Source organism: Oncorhynchus mykiss, chromosome 12 (assembly GCF_057628025.1).
Source record: "Oncorhynchus mykiss isolate SJ-2025 chromosome 12, ASM5762802v1, whole genome shotgun sequence".
Taxonomy (NCBI): Eukaryota; Metazoa; Chordata; class Actinopteri; order Salmoniformes; family Salmonidae; genus Oncorhynchus; species Oncorhynchus mykiss.
Window position 1 is genome coordinate 24,694,564 of NC_143033.1, and position 22,228 is coordinate 24,716,791.

General features: G+C 40.8%; 1 protein-coding gene across 4 annotated transcripts; it reads right to left on the reverse strand.

The window, feature by feature from the left end:
* Nucleotides 1–1,127: 1,127 nt before the first annotated feature.
* Nucleotides 1,128–21,257, reverse strand: LOC110537232 (amyloid beta precursor protein binding family B member 1). Of its 4 annotated transcripts, none has more exons than XM_021623117.3 (14): nt 20,013–21,257; nt 18,573–19,375; nt 18,168–18,373; nt 12,481–12,543; nt 12,253–12,329; nt 12,114–12,174; nt 11,839–11,985; nt 11,620–11,747; nt 9,889–10,003; nt 9,637–9,721; nt 8,783–8,863; nt 8,195–8,310; nt 7,878–8,054; nt 1,128–6,052 (listed from the first exon to the last, which is right to left on the reverse strand). In XM_021623117.3, exons 1-14 carry the CDS (start codon nt 20,174–20,176, stop codon nt 5,891–5,893), a joined length of 2,385 nt encoding a protein of 794 aa, XP_021478792.3. In that variant the 5' UTR covers nt 20,177–21,257; the 3' UTR covers nt 1,128–5,890. The 4 variants fall into 4 exon arrangements, with proteins under 4 accessions (XP_021478792.3, XP_021478790.3, XP_090048181.1 ...); XM_021623115.3 differs by having other exon boundaries at nt 8,768–8,863; XM_090192055.1 differs by having other exon boundaries at nt 8,768–8,863; nt 18,573–19,270; nt 20,013–20,247.
* Between the last annotated feature and the right edge of the window lie 971 nt (nt 21,258–22,228).

Consider the following 22,228-nt stretch of genomic DNA (forward strand, 5'->3'; position numbering starts at 1 on the left):
GTTGTGTTAAATAGCAAGTGTGCCTATTCTGGCCTTGGCACATGCGCTCAACAACAGATACAGTGCTGTTAGGCTAGTCTTTATGATGAGAAAAAGTTAATTGCTTTGCCACATTTTTTGCAGTATTACTTTAGTGCCTTGTTGCAAACAGGATGCATATTTTGAATATTTTTTTATTCTCTACAGGGTTCTTTTTCACTCTGTCAATGAAGTTAGTATTGTAGAGTAACTGCATTGTTGTTGAGCCATCTTCAGTTTTCTCCTGTCACAGCCATTAAAGTCTAACTGTTATAAAGCCTCTCGTGAAATCCCTGAGCGGTTTCCTTCCTCTCCAGCAACTGAGTTACGAAGGACGCCTGTATCTTTGTAGTGACTGGGTGTATTGATACTGTACACCATCCAAAGTGTAGTTAATAACTTCACCATGCTCAAAGGGATATTCAATGTCTTCTTTTTTTCTATTTTACCCATCTACAAATAGGTGCCCTTCTTTGATTGAATCTGTGTTTGAAATCCACTGCTCAATTGAGGGACCTTACAGATAATTGTATGTGTGGGGTACAGATCAGGTAGACATTCAAAAATCATGTTAAACACTATTATTGCACACATTTCCTCCATAACAAAGGGGTTGAATACTTGACTCAAAGACATTTCAGCCTGTAATTTTTAATGAGTTTGTAAACATTTCAAAAAACATAATTGCACTTTGACATTATGGTGCATTGTGTGTAGGCCAGTGACAAAAAAATTATCTAAATTTGATCAATTTATAATTCAGGCCGCAACAAAAAATGTGGAAAAAGTCAAGGGGTGTGAAGACTTTCTGAAGGCACTGCACATCTAAACGTAATGCCCTATGATGGCCGACATAAAGGTCTGACAACAGAGGAGTTTGGACTGAGGAGGCTGCATACTGAAAATCAACAGAAGTACTGCAGGGACAATTAGAAAAACGAGAAGAAAGCAAATACAGGGAGAAGAGGCTATGGAAATGGTAATCCACTGACTGTCAACTGGAACACAGCATATTTACATGTGATTATATTTACCCCTTCCGGTGTGTAACTCATTTAGATTATTAACAGCAGGCAACGTGGAGAAGAGGAAATAAAATGTTGAAATAATTGTAGATGGTGTTGGCTTTGTTTTATTGACACAGCCTCATAAATATTCATGTTAGTTTGTACCTTTTTTTTCGTTTCAGCTGTAAACTGAGACAACCAGGAGCATGAGGAGAATTCTCAATATTCTTCAGTCTCTCACTCACATGGATGATGAAAAAAACATTTCCAAGTCATTCATTGTAAACTGTGTATGCATCTGATCTTCTACAAGTAATCCAATTTTTGTTTGTTTTTAAACCATGTTTGGAGTGCATCCTGAATGAGGTGATGTGCACCCAGCTACTCACAGTGCTATACAGCAGACAACGGCCCACAATGAAACAGCTCCACTTTTTATTTTGTCCTGTGACAGTTGATTTTAATATACATGTAAAGTACCAGTCAAAAGTCTGGACACATCTACTCATTCAAGGTTTTTTTTTTTTTTTTTTCTACATTGTTTAATAATAGTGAAGACATCAAAACTATGAAATAACACATATGGAATCATGTAGTAACCAAAAAAAGTGTTAAACAAATCAAAATATATTTGAGATTCTTCAAAGTAGCCACCCTTTGTCTTGACAGCTTTGCTCACTCTTGGCATTCACTCAAGCAGCTCCATGAGGTAGTCACCTGGAATGCATTTCAATTAACAGGTGTGCACAGTTAAAAGTTAATCTGTGGAATTTATTTCCTTCTTAATGCCGTTTGAGACAATCAGTTGTGTTGTGACAAGGTAGGGGTGGTATACAGAAGATAGCCCTATTTGGTAAAAGACCAAGTCCATATTATTGGCAAGAAAAGCTCAAATAAGGAAAGAGAAACGACAGTCCATTACTTTAAGACATGAAGGTCAGTCAATACAGAACACTTCAAAAACTTTGAAAGTTTCTTCCAAGTGCAGTCGCAAAAACCATCAAGCGCTATGATGAAACTGGCTCTCATGAGGACTGTCACAGGAAAGAAAGACCCAGAGTTACCTCTGCTGCAGAGGATGAGTTCATTAGTGTTAACTGTACCTCAGATTGTAGCCCTAAAAAAAACACTTCACAGAGTTCAAGTAACAGACACATCTCAACATGAACTGTTCAGAGGAGACTGCGTGAAACAGGCTTTCATGGTCAAATTGATGCAAAGAAACCACTACTCAAGGACACCAATAAGAAGAGACTTGCTTGGGCCAAGAAAAATTAGCAATGGACATTAGACCAGTGGAAATCTGTCCTTAGGTCTGATGAGTCCAAATTTGAGATTTTTGGTTCCAACCGCTGTCTTTATGCGACACTCCGCATGTGTGGTTCCCACCATGAAGCAGGTGGTGTGATGGTGATTTGCTGGTGACACGGTCTGTGACTTCTTTAGAATTCAAGACACACTTAACCAACATGGCTACCACAGCATTCTGCTGCGAAACAGCATCCCATCTGGTTTGCACTTAGTGGGACTATCAATTGTTATTTCATAGTGTTGATGTCTTGTAGAAAATAGGAAAAATAAAATCCCTTGAATAAGTAGGGTGTCCAAACTTTTGACTGGTACTACATATACATAACATCTCATTTACATTCTTTAGATATAATTTAAAAAAACGAACCCTTTTTCTTGCATTACAGTCATCAGTGGATATTAAAGGAAACAAAACATTTTAAAAAATGCTCACATACAGTATGAACAAAAGCGATCACTTCAAGGTTTTCTTAATACTCTTTGAACACATCATGCGAAACAAACAAAAGTTCAGGTTTGTCAAGAGAATGTACATATATTTTCCATGGCTTGTGACAGAGGACATGATCACATCCCTATCATATTAGTGTTGTGGATCAAAGTCTGTTTCTCACCCTTAACGTGTAATCATTCAATAATATTCATCTTAAATTAAAGAAAAGCATATGATTTTGTTTTATTGCCATGACTAATCCTTAGACATATTTATCATTTAAATGTCACCAAAGCAACCTAAATATCTCAAGCGTATCCAATGTATACGCTTGATCCAATGGGTAGGTTAAACGTATACCCAAGACTTCCTATCGTGTCCTATATTTGTCCTCACAGAGCTGAAACACACTGAAGACCTCTGAGCTCCCCTGTTCTGAGTCTGGGGTCAGTCCTTATATACCATTTATGGGTCAGCCATGCAATGTGCTCCCATAGGTTGGCATCTACACTGTAGTGAATATATGGGTGAAAACAGGTTTCTCAGCAAAACTGAAAAGAAACAGGTGAGAAATATGTGGATGAGATGTGTAGTGACAGTCACTATTGAAATGGGAGGAAAAACATTTGAATTCATGTAGTCATATCTATAGCCACAAAACACAACATTTCTTGAAAGTATTATTGAGGCCTCCAGAAGTAAAGCATGGTACAACATTACACAGTGTGCATTCAAAATCAAATAGAACACCAGGAAGCTCTGTTTGTATAAGGCAACCAATGTCTGACACTTATAGTAAGTAGTAGAGTACATAGTGTGTATAGTAAGGAGTAACAATTATAGGACCAAAGGAAATTACACGGACACAAATTCAGTTAAACTTTTTTTTAAATTAATTCTGAATGTGTAAAAACAAAAAACAAAATTGTACATACACTTCTGTTTTTATGAGTCAAAACTTAGTGACAGAGCAGCTGAAGCAAGGCATTAGTCAAATTCATTATTGTCTGGTCAAACTGCTGTCCAAAACAGGTCAGAGAGAGGAAGAAGAACTGTGGTGCTATAATGTGAAGGAGGATAACTATAGTCTAGCGATACAGATTTGGAAACACTGCTGCACCAGTGACCACAGTGGTAAGAACAGAGGCACAAAAAAAAAGGCATGTCTACCTCACAGATACAGTATATTATACACACTTAGAAAAATATAATTTTATAAAAAATATAACTTATTTTGAACCAACTGCATTCAAAAAAAAGGGGAAAATCTAGTCAGTCAACTATGGGATAAATTATTTTAAAGATGTTGTGTTCATATGACCTACACCGCAAGGAAGAAACTCCAACACATACTTTAAGTCTGTCTCTTTCACAGAAAAACACTGTCTGTGGGTAAGCAACACTTTCCGTATTGCAATCTCTGCATAACAAAATGCCTTCTGAAGACTGAATGTGTCAGGCTTCTTAGCTCTCCTATAGTGTTGTCAGACACACTGCTCATGAACAAGACTACTTGAAAGCCCACCCGAGGGCAGTCATAAGTTTCAAAAACATAAAATAAAGTCGGTGTTAAACGAACAGTGTGTGGTAATGACATACTTTGGTGTAATTTCAACTGTATTGTTGGTTAAGGGCCTGTAAGTAAGCATTTCAGTGTTGTATTCGGCGCATGTGACAAATACAATCTTATTTGTCAGTGTCATGTCTATCGTAACAATACTAAACGTACCATCTGCCCTTAGACCCAATTGGTTACGAGACAAAAGTTGGCAGATGTTAGTGTGCAGGGACACCTCGGTAGCTAACAGTAGCTCTGTCACTCTGCTTAGACGTAACAAAAAACATACACTAAAAATGCATAGAGAATGGAGTAGAGGGAACAGCGTATAACACTTGACACGTTTGTGTAAAAACGTACATGAAAGGAAAATGTTGTTAAACAGATTCAACATTTTTTGGGTTATCTGAACATAACAAAAGGATGGTAAAATCACCTTCAGGTCAATTTCCACAATAGATCTGAAGAGGAACACCATAAAAAAACACATGATTCTTCTAGCTTTGGCATCACAAAGATGATATATTCCTCGACTCCAACATACAGTACCCCCCACTTGGTATACAGCTGGAGTGCAGTAAAAGATAGCCAAAGCTTTCTTTGAGATTTGAGGTTTCATTAAAACTTGAGCCATGCTCTAAAAGTATGCCATCTCCATTTCAGATTTGAGGAGCTGAACTACACTTTTTAGTGCAATTTGCAATACACATACAAATAAAAATATAGCTATAAAATAAAGATAATGCACTTGCTGATTTACCAGCTCCATCAGATGGAAGAGGGGATGCTAAGCTATTTAGGCATTAACAAATGTACTGTACAAAGTATAGATTTTAATGACCCAAACGATTAGCATTTTATTTGCCGAATATTACATTCGTAGCTAGCGAGTCTTAGTTTTTCCACCACTGACATTCACCATGATGCATTTTATACAGACTTCTCATGCCATTTTATTTCTCAATCATTTCTTTCAAATCTACTTTGAAATGAAAACCAACATGATAGTTCCACAAGCAAATGGCATGAGTTCAACATTCACAATTCAATTGCACTTCTTCCATTTCTATCCTCACAAATAATATACTATATTTGTTCTGCAAAACAAACCGCAGAGACAATGTTACAGAACAGTACTGCTTTCCTAAGAATAATTAGTGTTGGTACTTTGCAAACTAGACCAATTTTACCCAACTATTGCTGTCATTCAAAACACTGTCCATGAGTCCAGCAGTTTCCTCTTAACAGATCACAGATTAAACAAACAATGGAAGGAAAACATGGCCTACTTGTCCAACCAAGGACTACGTGAAGGATGTGAAAAGCGTGGAGCAGGTGTGGACAGTGCTAGGCTCACTGGTACCCCAACCACACCGGCAGCCCACACTGCCCACGGCTCTGACATCACATCTAAAAGAGATGACAGGTGTTGAGAGGGAAGCAGGTTATACCATAACACCTCAGGGTGGGGGGAGAGAGAGGGAATGGAGTGAGGAGAGCCATGGCTGGCATGGTGGGCTGGGCCTGGGGGTGGACTGGAGTGGGTTAGTTGGTTGGCACCTCTCAGGGCGTCTGGGACCCAGACCTCTTGAAGCTGCCCAGCAGGCTCTGAACCCCCTTCTTGACACTGGAGCCCACACGACGTGCCACGGAGTCGGCCGGTGGGCCTGGCAGGCAGGAGCTGGTACTGGGGGGCCTGGCGTCCAGACACTTCTGGTAGCGCAGCTGTCAAAAGTCACACAACATAAGCACCAAATCTGAATATAAAATTAAACTTGGACTCAAAATATTTGGTGCAACAAGGCTGTGCATGTTTAATATTACCGCGTAGTAAAACAGTCCAATCCTTGCAAACTCCTCCCATTTAGAAGAACCACTCACCTAATGTTTCTGAAAAAGTTGCCATATCAAATAGAAGTCCATTCACATTTTTAGTTGTGCCCACTGCCGTTTCATTGGCTCCTTGCACATTAGCTCCTTGCACATCTCTCTGTCCATCTGGCTTACCAATATCCTGTTTCAGTGTCAATTTATTTGTCCACTTATCTGTGCTTCCATCCTTGGTACCATAGCTAGTTAGCTAACTTAATTTGAACTGTTTTGGGCATTTTTAAGCAAACTACACAACCAAGCATTAGACTAGCATGAGAAGGAAGCAAAATTACTTCATCTAAATACTCCATGCTGGACTTTGACATTTCTGTACATTCTCTTACAGGGATGTCTAGCAAAACATAAAATAGCAGAACACTTCTCCTCTGTGTGCATAGAGCGGGCACGAACTCACTGACATAGGTAGCTTTGCGGGGCAGCACCAGCACCAGATACAATGTTGAAAGTTTGCTAGCGACAGTGTGAGCTCAACACAGACAGGCGGAGTAGAGAGAAGATGTGACTGAAAGACAACCTGAACCAACCTCTGTGCATAGCCAATGTACTTTGTGGCGAAATCAGCACTGAGCCTTCACCGTGCGCTGCCACTTTAAGAGAGCATGAGCAGTAAGGAAGGAGGAAATAAAGACAGCTCTTTCAGCTCTTTTGGGAGGCGCGACAGTTTGATTGTGTGGGCTGTGCTGCAGAAGTTTTGTTTGTTTTCAGCGTGTGTAGTTTATAAAGTATTTACCTCAATCATCAGTGTGATCGCTCTAGGTCGTGGTGGTTTTCGTTTGGGACCGCGCCCGTTATGGATCGCTTGGATTAGTAGCAACATTGTTGCGAAGCTTTAACATACAAACCATCGGACAGTACACCAGCACGCCTGAAGACCACAGGTAAGATCTCTCGTTCTTTCTCTTCCCTCTATCATCCCAGTGCTTTACCCTGCAACAGACTCTCTATTTTTCAAATGCACTTCCCATTGAAGTTCATTAGAGCTGGACTATTATTGCCCTGCCAGAAGTATTTGGGTGGACATTTTAGTTAAAAGGGAGGATGCTTGTAAGTTGTGTATTGTTATGTGAACTGTATTGAGGTGAGGTGTACTAATGACATGTGGCCGAGAAGATTGTGGACATTAAGGCCTTTGTTGTGTCTATGAACACCCCCCACATTCATACCCTCTGCACTCCTCCACTGGAAGATAATACAGATTATTGCAAATCCTCTGATGACTGGGTTCTTTCTTGTATTAAGTTGCTGTTAAATTGCTCTGCCATTATTAGTATTATGATTGTATGAGGTATTCTTGTTGGGGTCACCCCTGTGCTGTGATGTGGGTTTTATATGGTGTGTATTCTCTTTTCTCTCCACTGGCTATCTGGTAAACAGGCTACACTCTAGGCAGTCTCTTCTGCTGAAGTGTGTGGGTCTGGTAGTGGTACTCTCTCTGTTCTACTCTTTTCCTTTCGGCATGGTTAATACCTGCCTGGCGCCCTAACAAAATCTTTCTTTACCCCTCTCTAATAACAACTACAACTTTATAAAGGATATTTATTTTCATAAGGATATTTTCTGCTGGACAATGTGTCCGGCAAAGTTTTTATTTGTCTGCTTGAATGCATTTGTATTGTCCAAAAGCCCTCAATCGTTGGCTGACAAACGTTGCACTCACCATGCAGGCGGCCTGCACAGCCTCACTAAGGCTGGCAGCGTTGGGCTCACACCAGAACATGTGGCAGATGAAGTCCCCAGGGCCCTCGGCCATGATGAAGGCAAAGGTGTGGACGTCCTTCCCCACGCCTATGAAGGACAGGAACCGCACCCGGCACTCAGAAAGAACCTCCTCTGTCTGCAGGGAACACAACAGAACACCTTGGGTCAGACTATTCCCACAGCAATTTAAACAACCTCAGAGCTTCATATTGGAAAGACATTAAAAATATATATATTTTTGAGATTGTGTGTGTGACTATCTGTGTGTGTGCTCACCTCAGCTGTGACTATTGTAAGTGTGGCTGAAGCCACGTTCACAGTAACTGGCGTCCACTCTTCCTTCTCTTTGGAATTGATTGCTGTGTTGAGGGCTACGTTGACTAGGTCCATACCTGGATAGGACATACCACTCAGGTTAGCTGCACATCTGAATACACGCAATACCTGAGAATTTCAGGAAAAGGATGGAATTACAGGAATTGTGTTAGTCATACTTCACAGAAAACCAAGTGTTAGGTAATAGCTCAATATCCCTAACAAGAGGATAGCTCATAGCAGTCGAGACGTCACACAATAAGACATCAGTATCACAACCTGTAGAAGAAATTAGTAGAACACATGCAATACTTTGAGACATTCAATAAGTCAATGTATATTGAATGCATTTCATTAAGTGAACCCCAACTTAGTTGAAAGTCAGTATTCATTTAATTACAATACCAACATACGGGAGAACAAGTGGAAGGTTAAATACAGGCAGTGACCGAGAAACATACACAAGTTTACCTGAAATGTAATTCAATACACACCATCACAACTCTAGGAAAGAGAAGAAAAAGCATTCCTTACCAAAGCGTTCCTTACCTACGGGTTTAGCCACCGGCACGTTACCCAGGTAACGTACCTGGAAGGACTGGACTAGCTCATTCTTTGGTGCAGGGAATTCTGTAGGGAGAGGAGAGAGACAGAAAACCACTGTGACATCCTATTAAAACTATACAAAGGACCTGAAGTTGCCCATAAATACATTTGGTTTTAGATTATACAGTAAGTATATGGTCATACTAGGCTCTGGCAGTATCCAGATTGTCATACCGACCTTGTACCATACCAGGATATTTGGTAATACCGGCACTGAACACAAGGGACGCCGTTTTCAAACCCCACTGATAGAATTGCTAACCTTCAGATTACAGAGTAACAAGTATATGTAAAATCCCATACAGAATGCTAACTAAATGCTAACGAGTGCAAAGCAAACATTTTATAGCATCTGACCTAAACTATACAACTAACTCAAAAATGCTACTCACAGTTTGCTTGCACGCACAAAACAAATATTAGGCACCTGATCCAGGAAGAGATTTTCTGCTGTTACCAAGCGAATGCTTGATTTTGGAAGAAGCTAACCACTTAGCTAGACGGCTAACTAGCTACTAAATTAGCAGAACAAATGCACAACTGCAGAGCATTTAACACATTTTAGACCGTTAACTTAATTGTTATTAGATATCAAGCTGGCAACCATTTAGTTGTGAATTCCATACTGCAATTAGATCACATGGCGCATGCTGCACAACAGTGAGTGACTCACAAGGCTCCAGTCTCTTGTTATTCTGTGCTTGTAAACAAACAAGTGACTAGGGACTAACTCACAAACACCCCGGTATACGGTACACCACCAAGCCTACGTCATACATCAAGTGCCAGTGTTTTACCCTGGAAAGGAATGTCCACCAGTTTAGAGGGGTCTATGTTGAGTCTGTTCAGAGAGGACTTGGATGATTTCCTCTGGGCCATTATCTACAGAAAATGAATGACAGGAAAGACCCGATACAACATGTCAAAAAATAAAGACACAAACGACCCCTGAACCCCAGTCCCAAAGTTAGGTGAAAAAAGGGAGATTTCATTCAGGTTCAACGTGGAGACCTGAGTATGGTGCAGTGAACCAAAGCAGATGGGCTTACCTTAGAGCAGATGTCATGCATGCTGGTGGCAATGTTCTTAGCAGGTGTATCACACCTGAACACATGGCACTTCAGAACATGAGTCAGTTTGTCTCTCGCCACGTAAGCAAAGTCCCTAAAGTTAACACAAACAAAGAGGCGTCTCTTGAGAGGCCGTTATAAAGGCTGATCATGACAATTGAGGCAGATGAAATGGACAATGCTGAAATCAATACATTTTGATAATATCAGGATTTACTCAAGAGAACTAGCAACCTAATAGCATAAGCTTTCACAAATACAACAATGAACAAATGTACTAACAATTAGGACTGAGAACACTTAGTGTTGTCAAACTATGATTAATAGCTAAGCAAACATTCTCGTCTATAGAAACTGATCAGAAAGTCATGGGTGTGATTGAGAAATCATGGGTGTGATTGAACATTATGGGATAGGGGTGTGGAATCAATATGCTAACTGTGAAAACCACAACTATGATAAATTCTATGTGACATGACGGAAGATGGTGGATACGACAATAACAATACACTACCTCTCCCTGTGTGCCCAAGTGCAGCCGGTTAGAGAGAAAACCCCAAATGAATCAATTCAACAGAAAAAGCAGGGTTCACAAAATAAGGCAACAAAAGCCAGACAAATAAAACCAAAATAAGAAACATTGTCTGTAGCAAACTGGCACACATATTTTTAGTATTAAAATATGAAGAAAATAAAGAAATGTATAGTGAAAATATAAACGCAACAACTTTAAAGATTGCACTGAGTTGCAGTTCATATAAGGAAAACAGTCAATTAAAATAAATAAATTAGGCCCTAGTCTATGGCTTTCACATGACTGGGAATACAGATATGCCTCTGATGGTCACAGAAACCTTTTTTTTTTAAAAGATGGTAGGGGCGTGGATCAGCAAACCTGCCAATATCTGGTGTGACCACCAATTGCCTCATGTAGCACGACGCATCTTCTCATAGAGTTAATCGGGCTGTTGATTGTGGCCTGTGGAATTGTCCCACTCCTCTTCAATGGCTGCGCGATGTTGCTGGATATTGGCGGGAACTAGAACATACCGTCTTACACGTTGATCCAGAGCATCCCAAACGTGCTCAATGGGTGACATGTCTGGTGCGTATGCAGGCCATGGAAGAACTGGGACATTTTCAGCTTCCAGGAATTGTGTACAGATCCTTGCGACATGTGGCTGTGCATTATCATGCTGAAACATGAGATGGCGGCGGATGAACGGCACGACAATGTGCCTCAGGATCTCATCACGGTATCTTTGTGATCTCAAATTGCCATCGTTAAAATGCAATTGTGTTCGTGGTCCATAGCTTATGACTACCCATAACATAACCCCACCATCACGGGGCACTCTGTTCAGAACGTTAACATCAGCAAACCACTCTCCCACACAACGCCATACACATGGTCTGTGGTTGTGAGGCTGGTTGGGCGTACTGCAAAATTCCTGTGCACCTGTGTAATGGCCATGCTGTTTAATGAGCTTGTTGATATGCCACATCTGTCAGGTATTATTTTGGCAAAGGAAAAATGCTCACTAACAGGGATGAAAACAAATTTGTGCACAAAGTTTGAGCGAAATAAGCTTTTTGAGCATATGGAAACTGTTTAGGATGTTTATTTTCAGCTCATGAAACTTGGGACCAACACTTTACATGTTGCGTTTTGGTTTTTGTGAAGTGTAGTTAGAGTAGCAGGGGACTGACCTGCCGTTGTCCCGGCCCACTCCCCACACTCGGATGCTGACGATAGGCTGGGTGTGCAGCAGAGTCTGGCCCAAAGGATCAATCAGGTTCAAGGTCTCATTCTCCAGAACAAGGAGCATGTCTTTTCCCTGTGTGAAAACACATTACAGAACATTCCTCTTAACATTGTTCTACCAACACTATCCAGGTAATATTCCCACACATAAGCCATTCTCTGACCTCTCCCCAGATCCCAGCCGTGTCGTGCAGGTTGTGTTTGTGGTAAGAGAGCTGTCTGATGCAGTTGTTGACAGCCACGCTGCTCTTCCCTGGAGCCATCTCCTCCTCTGATATCTCCACCCAGCCCAGAGAACGCACAGCAAAAACCTTTTGAGAGACACGAGGAGAGGAAAAGAGTGATTAAGAGCATGTTGAGTGTTAAAACAGAAAAGAATGTGTGTGGGATGGGAGTGGAATGATTGGTTATGTCTATTTGTCTGAGTGAGAGCACATACCTTAGCGTCCTGGTCATTGATGAGTGAGCTCATCTTCTCCTTTCCTTCAGACTGTGAACAGCTGGATGTGAAAGGAATCAGACAATATAAGCATACAATGATAATACATTGTACCTGAAGGGTGGGGTGGGGGGCTCACCTGAGATTGATAGAGGCATAACGCAATGTGGCTCCTTCAAAATCCTTCAGGGTCTGATCAGCCATTGCATCTTCCTCCTGAAGACATACCAACAACAGTAAGAAGTCACATTTCCACATTTGAGATAGAAAATAATAAGCAGTTGATATCTAAACATTGAAAACCTCTGAAAAAAGGTTTGCTAACTGCATTGATGTTAGGTTTGTTTCAAGTACATTTGGCACTCACCTTCCAGAACTCCTCGTCATTAAACCTGTTGGGGCGGGACTGGGTGAGACTACTCCACGTCAACTGAAGATACAAAAAAGAGACAAGGACCAATTAGAAGTAGGAAACTAAATCCGTTAGCACTAGCAGTGGGTGCTTAAATGTAAATACAATGACTGTGTGACCCTAATTTCCACAGTCAGGCCAAAACCTAAAGGACTGTGTCCACAGACATGGAAGGAAGCTAAAGTAATTCCACTACCTAAAAATAGTAAAGCACCCTTTGCTGGTCTAACAGCCACCCAATCAGTTTGCTGCCTGTTCTTCGAAAACTGATGGAGAAAATTGTTTTTGAACAAATAAAATGCTATTTTCAAAGAACAAGCATGCAAATAGGAAAGGGCACTCAACTTGTAATGCACTGACTGAGATGATTGATGATTGGCTAAAATAAATGTATAATAAGATACTGTAGTTGGAGCGAGGGCTGTGGCGGTCATTACATTTTATCAGGCGGTTATTGTCATGCAAAAGACTGCCGGTCTCACAGTAACTAACAGTTAATTAAAATAAACACGTTTAGCATCTCCAGGCCTCCAAGCTGTATTCAAGCCACAGATGTGCACCATTGAATCTAATAAAAAAAAATGGAATAAATCAATTTAATATACACCATCAGAATAAATCCATGATTTATTTTAGGCAGGTCTAAATAAACAACGATATGAAGAAAATGTATTTCAGAAGAGCAGAATATGAGTTGGCCTACTGTATGTTACCTGGCTATGTGCCATGCCACTGGCTTGTCCACTTAGCAGAGAAGTTATGCTTATAAATCCTGTGCCATAATTTTATATTATATGACTTTATAGTAAGAAGAATAAAACTTAGCTGAATAAAATATAAAAAATATTTTTCCCATTCTGAAGCAAAGTGGCTATTTTGAACTCAAAAGTGATCATTTGAAAACGGTCCTACATTTGAAGTCGGAAGTTTACATACACTTAGGTTGGAGTCATTAAAACTTATTTTTCAACCACTCCACAAATGTATTATTAACAAACTATAGATTTGGCAAGTTGGTTAGGACATCTACTTTGTGTATGATAGAAGTCATTTTTCCAACAATTGTTTACAGACAGAATATTTCACTGTATCACAATTCCAATGGGTCAGACGTTTACATACACTAAGTTGACCGTGCCTTTAAACAGCTTGGAAAATTCCAGAAAATTATATCATGGCTTTAGAAGCTTCTGATAGGCTAATTGACATCATGAGTCATTTGACATCATTTGAGTAAATTGGAGGTGTACCTGTGGATGTATTTCAAGGCCTACCTTCAAACTCAGTGCCTCTACGCTTGACATCATAGGAAAATCAAAAGAAATCAGCCAAGACCTCAGAAAAACAATTGTAGACCTCCACAAGTCTGGTTCATCCTTGGGAGAAATTTCCAAACGCCTGAAGGTACGACATTCGTCTGTACAAACAATAGTACACAAGTATAAACACCATGGGACCATACAGCCATCATACCGCTCAGGAAGGAGACGCATTCTGTCTCCTAGAGATGAACGTACTTTGGTGCGAAAAGTGCAAATCAATCCAAGAACAACAGCAAAGGACCTTGTGAAGATGCTGGAGGAAACGGGTACAAAAGTATCTATAGCCACAGTAAAACGAGTCCTATATCGACATAACCTGAAAGGCCACTCAACAAGGAAGAAGCCACTGCTCCAAAACCGCCATAGAAAAGCCAGACTAGCGTTTGCAACTGCACATGGGGACAAAGATCGTACTTTTTGGAGAAATGTCCTCTGGTCTGATGAAACAAAAATAGAACTGCTTGGCCATAATGACCATTGTTATGTTTGGAGGAAAAAGGGGGAGGCTTGCAAGCCAAAGAACACCAACCAAACAGTGAAGCACGGGGTGGCAGCATCATGTTGTGGGGGTGCTTTGCTGCAGGTAGGACTGGTACACTGCACAAAATACAGTGCCTTGCGAAAGTATTCGGCCCCCTTGAACTTTGCGACCTTTTGCCACATTTCAGGCTTTAAACATAAAGATATAAAACTGTATTTTTTTGTGAAGAATCAACAACAAGTGGGACACAATCATGAAGTGGAACGACATTTATTGGATATTTCAAACTTTTTTAACAAATCAAAAACTGAAAAATTGGGCGTGCAAAATTATTCAGCCCCTTTACTTTCAGTGCAGCAAACTCTCTCCAGAAGTTCAGTGAGGATCTCTGAATGATCCAATGTTGACCTAAATGACTAATGATGATAAATACAATCCACCTGTGCGTAATCAAGTCTCCGTATAAATGCACCTGCACTGTGATAGTCTCAGAGGTCCGTTAAAAGCGCAGAGAGCATCATGAAGAACAAGGAACACACCAGGCAGGTCCGAGATACTGTTGTGAAGAAGTTTAAAGCCGGATTTGGATACAAAAAGATTTCCCAAGCTTTAAACATCCCAAGGAGCACTGTGCAAGCGATACTATTGAAATGGAAGGAGTATCAGACCACTGCAAATCTACCAAGACCTGGCCGTCCCTCTAAACTTTCAGCTCATACAAGGAGAAGACTGATCAGAGATGCAGCCAAGAGGCCCATGATCACTCTGGATGAACTGTAGAGATCTACAGCTGAGGTGGGAGACTGTCCATAGGACAACAGTCAGTCGTATATTGCACAAATCTGGCCTTTATGGAAGAGTGGCAAGAAGAAAGCCATTTCTTAAAGATATCCATAAAAAGTGTCATTTAAAGTTTGCCACAAGCCACCTGGGAGACACACCAAACATGTGGAAGAAGGTGCTATGGTCAGATGAAACCAAAATTGAACTTTTTGGCAACAATGCAAAACGTTATGTTTGGCGTAAAAGCAACACAGCTGAACACACCATCCCCACTGTCAAACATGGTGGTGGCAGCATCATGGTTTGGGCCTGCTTTTCTTCAGCAGGGACAGGGAAGATGGTTAAAATTGATGGGAAGATGGATGGAGCCAAATACAGGACCATTCTGGAAGAAAACCTGATGGAGTCTGCAAAAGACCTGAGACTGGGACGGAGATTTGTCTTCCAACAAGACAATGATCCAAAACATAAAGCAAAATCTACAATGGAATGGTTCAAAAATAAACATATCCAGGTGTTAGAATGGCCAAGTCAAAGTCCAGACCTGAACCCAATCGAGAATCTGTGGAAAGAACTGAAAACTGCTGTTCACAAATGCTCTCCATCCAACCTCACTAAGCTCGAGCTGTTTTGCAAGGAGGAATGGGAATAAATGTCAGTCTCTCGATGTGCAAAACTGATAGAGACATACCCCAAGCGACTTACAGCTGTAATCGCAGCAAAAGGTGGCGCTACAAAGTATTAACTTAAGGGGGCTGAATAATTTTGCACGCCCAATTTTTCAGTTTTTGATTTGTTAAAAAAGTTTGAAATATCCAATAAATGTCGTTCCACTTCATGATTGTGTCCCACTTGTTGTTGATTCTTCACAAAAAAATACAGTTTTATATCTTTATGTTTGAAGCCTGAAATGTGGCAAAAGGTCGCAAAGTTCAAGGGGGCCGAATACTTTCGCAAGGCACTGTAGATGGCATCATGAGGAGGAAAATTATGTGGATATATTGAAGCAACATCTCAAGACATCAGTCAGGAAGTTTAAGCTGGGTCACAAATGGTTCTTCCAAATGGACAATGAACCCAAGCATACATCCAAAGTTGGCTACCCGAAACATTTGATCCAAGTTAAGCAATTTAAAGGCAATGCTCCCAAATCCTAATTGAGTGTATGTAAACTTCTGACCCACTGGGAATGTGATGAAAGAAATAAAAGCTGAAATAAATCACTACCATTATTCTGACATTTAACATTCTTAAAATAAAGTGATGATCCTAACTAGGATTAAATGTCAGGAAAGTAAAGTGTATGCAAAGTGTATGTAAACTTCCGACTTCAACTGTATTGTTAGATTTATTTGGCAAATTTAGTTGTGAATGGTACAAACCTTAGAAATAAAAACATATGGGCTGCAAGATTTGACTATAGACTATTGATGATTTGAGAAAGTCGCAACAAAAAAAGCTTGCGCTCTGTTCCTTGCTTCAGGCTGCACACACCGTTCTCTCAAGTGATCATATTTTCACCCATCAGACTATTCTCAATTTAATCTTGTCTTTACTATTAAGTCAAATCAGTTTAGATTTAGAATGACCCATTATGGGAAGGAACAGGGGCACCTTTCCAGGTGGTTCATTTTTCAATCATGCCGGGTAGGCTCCTCCGGTTATTTCACTCCATGCATCAACCCGTTTGAGGAGCATGCAGCCTCTCGTTTCATGACAGGTGATATTCCGCCCAATCTCTGTATATATAAAAATATATGTTTTAATTGCTATTATTAGGCTATTCAAAATCAAATTCACTCTAATTGTAGGCTAACTAAACCAAATGAATCTTCGCCTTAGAAAGCACTGTATATTTTGTTGTGTTAAGCTTTGAAACAACATCCACAACAACCATGTTTTCCACTCAGTTTCAACCTGTTGTTAAACTTCTTTTTTCAAATTGATCAATAACTGTGCGGTGAGTTTTAAAAGCATGATACTGTTTAAATAGTAATAGTGTTTGATGTGATTTTCAATTGTATTTACACTGATGTCAAAGTGGTTAGAGGGACAATAGATCCCCGAGTACCAGGCCATTAGCGACCTAATGGTCGTTAGCGCGTTGGGTACTACCAACGCATGTCCAGAGTGCATAAGCGGAGATTACCGTGACTCAATGGTCAGGTGGAATTTTATTGTGGTCATGACTCATGACTGCCGGTGCGGCGGTAATACGGTCACCACAAAAGCCCTATTTGGAGATGTATTGTTAGATTTCAGTGTTATAATTTCTTATTGAAAAAAAAAAAAAAAAAAACTTGTTTCGGCTTTACTATCAGAAGTGTGACCATGGTCATCTCTCACAGGGAATTATCAGTTACTAGTTCTGTACATCCATTACTATCCTCTTATGTAATTACTAAGTCACAACAACATCACATGGTTGGAGAGTTACTTATCCAATAGAGTATTCTTCAATGGAAACTTCTAACATTAGATATGTACAGTACCTCTATTTTTACAAATTATTTGCCACTTGTTTTACAAGAACTTAAACTGAGTATGTATGCTGATGATTGCACACACTCTGCACAATAAACAGGTGTTAAATACATCTTAAAGCATTGTATTTGGTTCAAAACATTCTCTAAGACCTAAACCTCAACTGGAGATATGCATAAAAGGTGTGACCATTGAACAAGTTGAGGTAGCTGAACTCCTAGTAGTAACATTGGATGGTCAGTTATCATGATTAAGTCTTAATGACAAAGTTGTTGTGAAGATGGAGAGGGGTATGTCTGTTTTAAAAAGTGTTTGACACAAAAATCAACTGCACTAGTTGTTCAGGCTCTGATCTTGTCCAATCTTGATTACTTTCCGGTAATATAGTCAGATGCAGCAAAGAAAGACCTAGCAAAGCTTTTTATTTATTTATTTTAAATGTAATATCTTATAACTGTACTGTGTCATGTATTTGTATGTTATATGTAGGCACCAGTAAGAGTAGCTGCTGCACTTGCAGTAGCTAATGTGGATCATAATAAACTAAACTATCTCTGCCCTCTAGCTCTCACCTGTGGCTCCTCACTGGGTGTGATGACAGGGGAGGTACTGGAGGGTCTCTCTGGGGCTTCTCCCTCCTCCAGGGGAGAGGGGGGTTCCCACTGGGTGGTGCCTGTGGGGATGTGCCAGTAGTAGGTACCGGACTCGTCTCTGACCCGCATCCACCCCGCAGGCAGGTCTGTGTCCGTCTCAAACGCACTGCGATCCCAGTAAGATTCTATACAACGAGGAGGAACAAGTGAGATAAATGTAAAGAGAGAACTAGGAAATAAGAGATGACAATAGATGCTCAAACCCGGAAAACTATTTGATTGTGTCACAATCCCTGTTTACGGCAAAAGCAAAGCGCAAGTCTTATACACAACCCTTTCACTCAAAGCCCATCCATTGTTAAGACATTTTGTTGCCCCTCTTACCTGGGTCACCATCCGGCGTGCTGTTGGCTGTGCTGCCCTGAGACAGTGACATACAGCTGGAGTCCTCATCACTGGGTGCTGCATTTCTGCCCTGAAACAGCAAGCAGGTTTCCTTGACTTCTCTACTGTCATCTCTCTGAGACTCACTGCTACTTTGCGCCTCAGACGAGTCTGTGTCCCTCTCTCCACCTGTTGGAAGAAGTAGAGGCTCTTCCTCATCTTCCTCTTTTTCCTCTTTCCCATGAGGGGCCTCTGAGTTTTCGATCAGCAGAGGCTCATTCAGGTCAGAGCACAGGGACCTCAGGGTCTTAGAAGAGGGGTTCTGCTCACTGTCCTCCACCTGCTGGTCCACCACTAAAGAATTCTGGTTGGGGTTTCCTTCTGGGCTCTCGTTGTGATTCAGATCTTGGTCAGAATTTCTATTCTGGTCCTGCTGCCTCTCTGCCACCTTGCGCAGTTGATTCTGATCCTCCTTGAGCCACTTGGCATTGGTCCCTGTGCTGTGCTGGCCCTGCTCGTTCTCCTGGTTCCGGACCCTCTCCTCCTCTCGCTGCTGACTGCACTCATCCTCATCGATGTCATTGCCGCCCTTGGTGCCATTCAGCAGGTCCAGAGGAGTGGATGTGGCATAATTGTGGCGCTTCTTGGTGGAGGTGGTGCCTTTGGCCTTCTTGCTCAGGTCAGAATCAAGCAGAGCACTATGTGGGGAGCGGAGGTCAAGGGTCAGTGAGGACGGCAGACATGTGTTCTCATTGGCCAGATCGGAGGTCTTCTCCAAAGACATAGCAGAGAGCTGAGAGCCACTTTTTGGGATGTGGGGAAACATAAACAGGAAATCACACAGAGGTAGGCCTAAAGGTGTTTGTTTACCACAACATACACAAATGTATGGAGACTGAGTCCATTTATCAGTGTTTAAATGGTCTGCATTAGATAGATCTCATCTCATTACAAAAATATAGCAGGCATATTGTTGCCAACCGTTAGCTAGCTACTGGCAACGATTGTTATGCAGTGATTTGAGCTCCTCCCACCAGGAATCCAAGGCTACAGGCAACACAAACTGTATGCTAGTTAGGTAAGGGCCCACTGCATATTAGCTAGATGCTACTATGCAATAAAAATGAGGGACAGAGGACAGCACATCTAGCAAGCTCTACAGAAGAAAATACAGTATCTTGGAATGTAGCCAGCTAACGTTAGTTTTCTAGGCTATGACTATTTATATCTAATCACGTGTGGCACACGTCTATCTATCTAGCTTTATAACTAACGTTAGATTGTGTATCATAGTTTATATGCGGTCAAAATGAATCGAGTTGGCAAGCTAGCTACTGTTTGCTAGCTAGTTGAGTCGTAACACCATTATTATCCCATTATAAACACACTCGTGTGTGCCAGCGACGCTCTCTAAATAACTTAATTGACCTGGTAACTTACCCTGAATTGTATTTTCCTCGCTTTAGTTTTCCTCCCACCTTTATTTCAGCGGTAAATATATCTTCTTCGTGTGGCTTTCCGGCAGACTCGACGCTGAGTTGCGTATTGCTGCTTTTCGCAGGTCGGAGTGCGGATTGCACATTTTGGCAAAAAAAAAGCGACATGGGAAAAACTGAAATTTCACCCCATTCCACTGCTTTGGCCCTAAACCAGTGGTATGACCGGAAGTGTCATTCTAAAGCATATGTCTGGATTTGATTAGAGCTTTGATCAGCTTGTAAAATGAAGTCTGATACTACTTGAGCCTGATGAGCCTTACAATAAATATATTTATTTTATAATCCCTACATTAAAGGCATTTTATGAGCCCAAGCCCAAAAAAGACCAACGGATTGTGCCATTATCTATTTTTACCAATACATAGCCTATGATAGGCTACCGCACATTACACGAGACAGAAAAACATAAATGCCCATAGATGTAGCTATGCTCTCTTGGGTAAGTAAATTAAACAAGCTCCAGTAAACAAATCTCTTTGATTGTGGATTGATTAGAGTACCACAGTATGAGTCATAATTCCCATAAAACCTAGTGTGCAAACAGGACATTTTTTTAAATCGTTTTTCCACCATTCATTTTTCCCCATATGGGATTTTAGAAACACTTAAAATAAGGGCTGTGTTTCATGTAGGCTTACCTTGGCATGACGTTTTGATAACCTTGTAAATCTCTCTACAATAAGGTGACTTTTATCAATATATTCATCTGTTTTTACGCCCCCAAAATGAAATGCTATTTAGCTGCTAATGTGGTTATCATAAAGAACACCACAAGCCATGATGATCGGGACGAGACTACGAGACTCCTGAATCGAGGCAAAGGTCAGATTCTCTCTAACTATCTAATGTTAGCTAAATGTAATAATGATGCTGGTGCAGGACATACGGCCTACACAGTTACAATTAGGCTGTAAACTGACGCATGTATACATTTCAAAATATTTTCCTTAACGTTGTGCAATGTGCGTATTAGCATACCTGTTCTTTCTCGATTGTTGCTTCATTATTTCCTTGCATTCAACAGTTAAAAGTTTTGTTTTCCAGATCTTCATTGTAATGACATACTTGAATAATATAGAACTAGAATAAGATGCAGATTACTTCCCTTTCTCTTCATTAAGATTGAATGGTTACGGGTCTGAACAAATAACTGCTATAGCCTACCGCCATCCCGAGTTCACTCTTCTTTCAAACTCCCCAGCCGTGAGTTGTATTGGCTGCTGTATTTATCATTCAGCTATTTTGTTTCAGGTAAGACCCAAATGCAGACTGTGTTGAAGTAAATGTTTTTTACAGCAACAGGGGCAGGCAAACGACAGGTCAAGGCAGGCAGGGGTCGATAATACTGAGTATTGGGGCAAAGGTACAGGATGGCAGGCAGGCTCAGGCAGAGGTCGGTAATCTGAGTAGGGGCAAAGGTGCAGGCAAGGTCAGGGGCAGGTGGGCTCAGAATCAGGACAGGCAAGGGTCAAAACTAGGAGGGTGAGGAAAATGAGAGACTGGGGAAAAGCAGGAGCTGAGACAAAACACTGGTTGACTTCACAAATGAAACAAACAGAGAACACATGAATAAATACACAGGGGATAATGGGGAAGATGGGCGACACCTGGAGGGGGGTGGAGACAATCACAAGGACAGGTGAAACAGATCAGGGAGTGACATTCAGAAAACAAGAGCTAGCATCCTTCTTCCAACAGTCTATTAGTATAAGACATGCTAAAAATAAATTCTCCCAGCAAGCTATTGTAGTCCAGCTTTTCCTGGGATTCCAAGAGCAAATAAATGTTTTTTAAGGAGAAAGGCCAGCAGAGCACATGGTGTGTATTGTGCAAGAGACAGAGGCTATGAGTTAGAAGTTTATTTATAGCCCATCATTCATTAGCTAAATATTTAATTTATTATCTGAAATTATTAGCTGAAAGAGGTAGGCTAGGATATATATATATATATACTTTTTGAACAGGATTATCTATTTTGGATGCAATTTGAATGGAATTGATGGAGAGAGAGAAAGACAATGACATAGTGCTCCGGTGCACACTGATTTAAAGCAACAATATGCAAGCGATATGCTGTTTTAAAACTATACAGCTGAAATAAATCAAAAATAATATTTACAATAAAAAAATAGGTTGACCCCCGAAAGTCAGATGGAG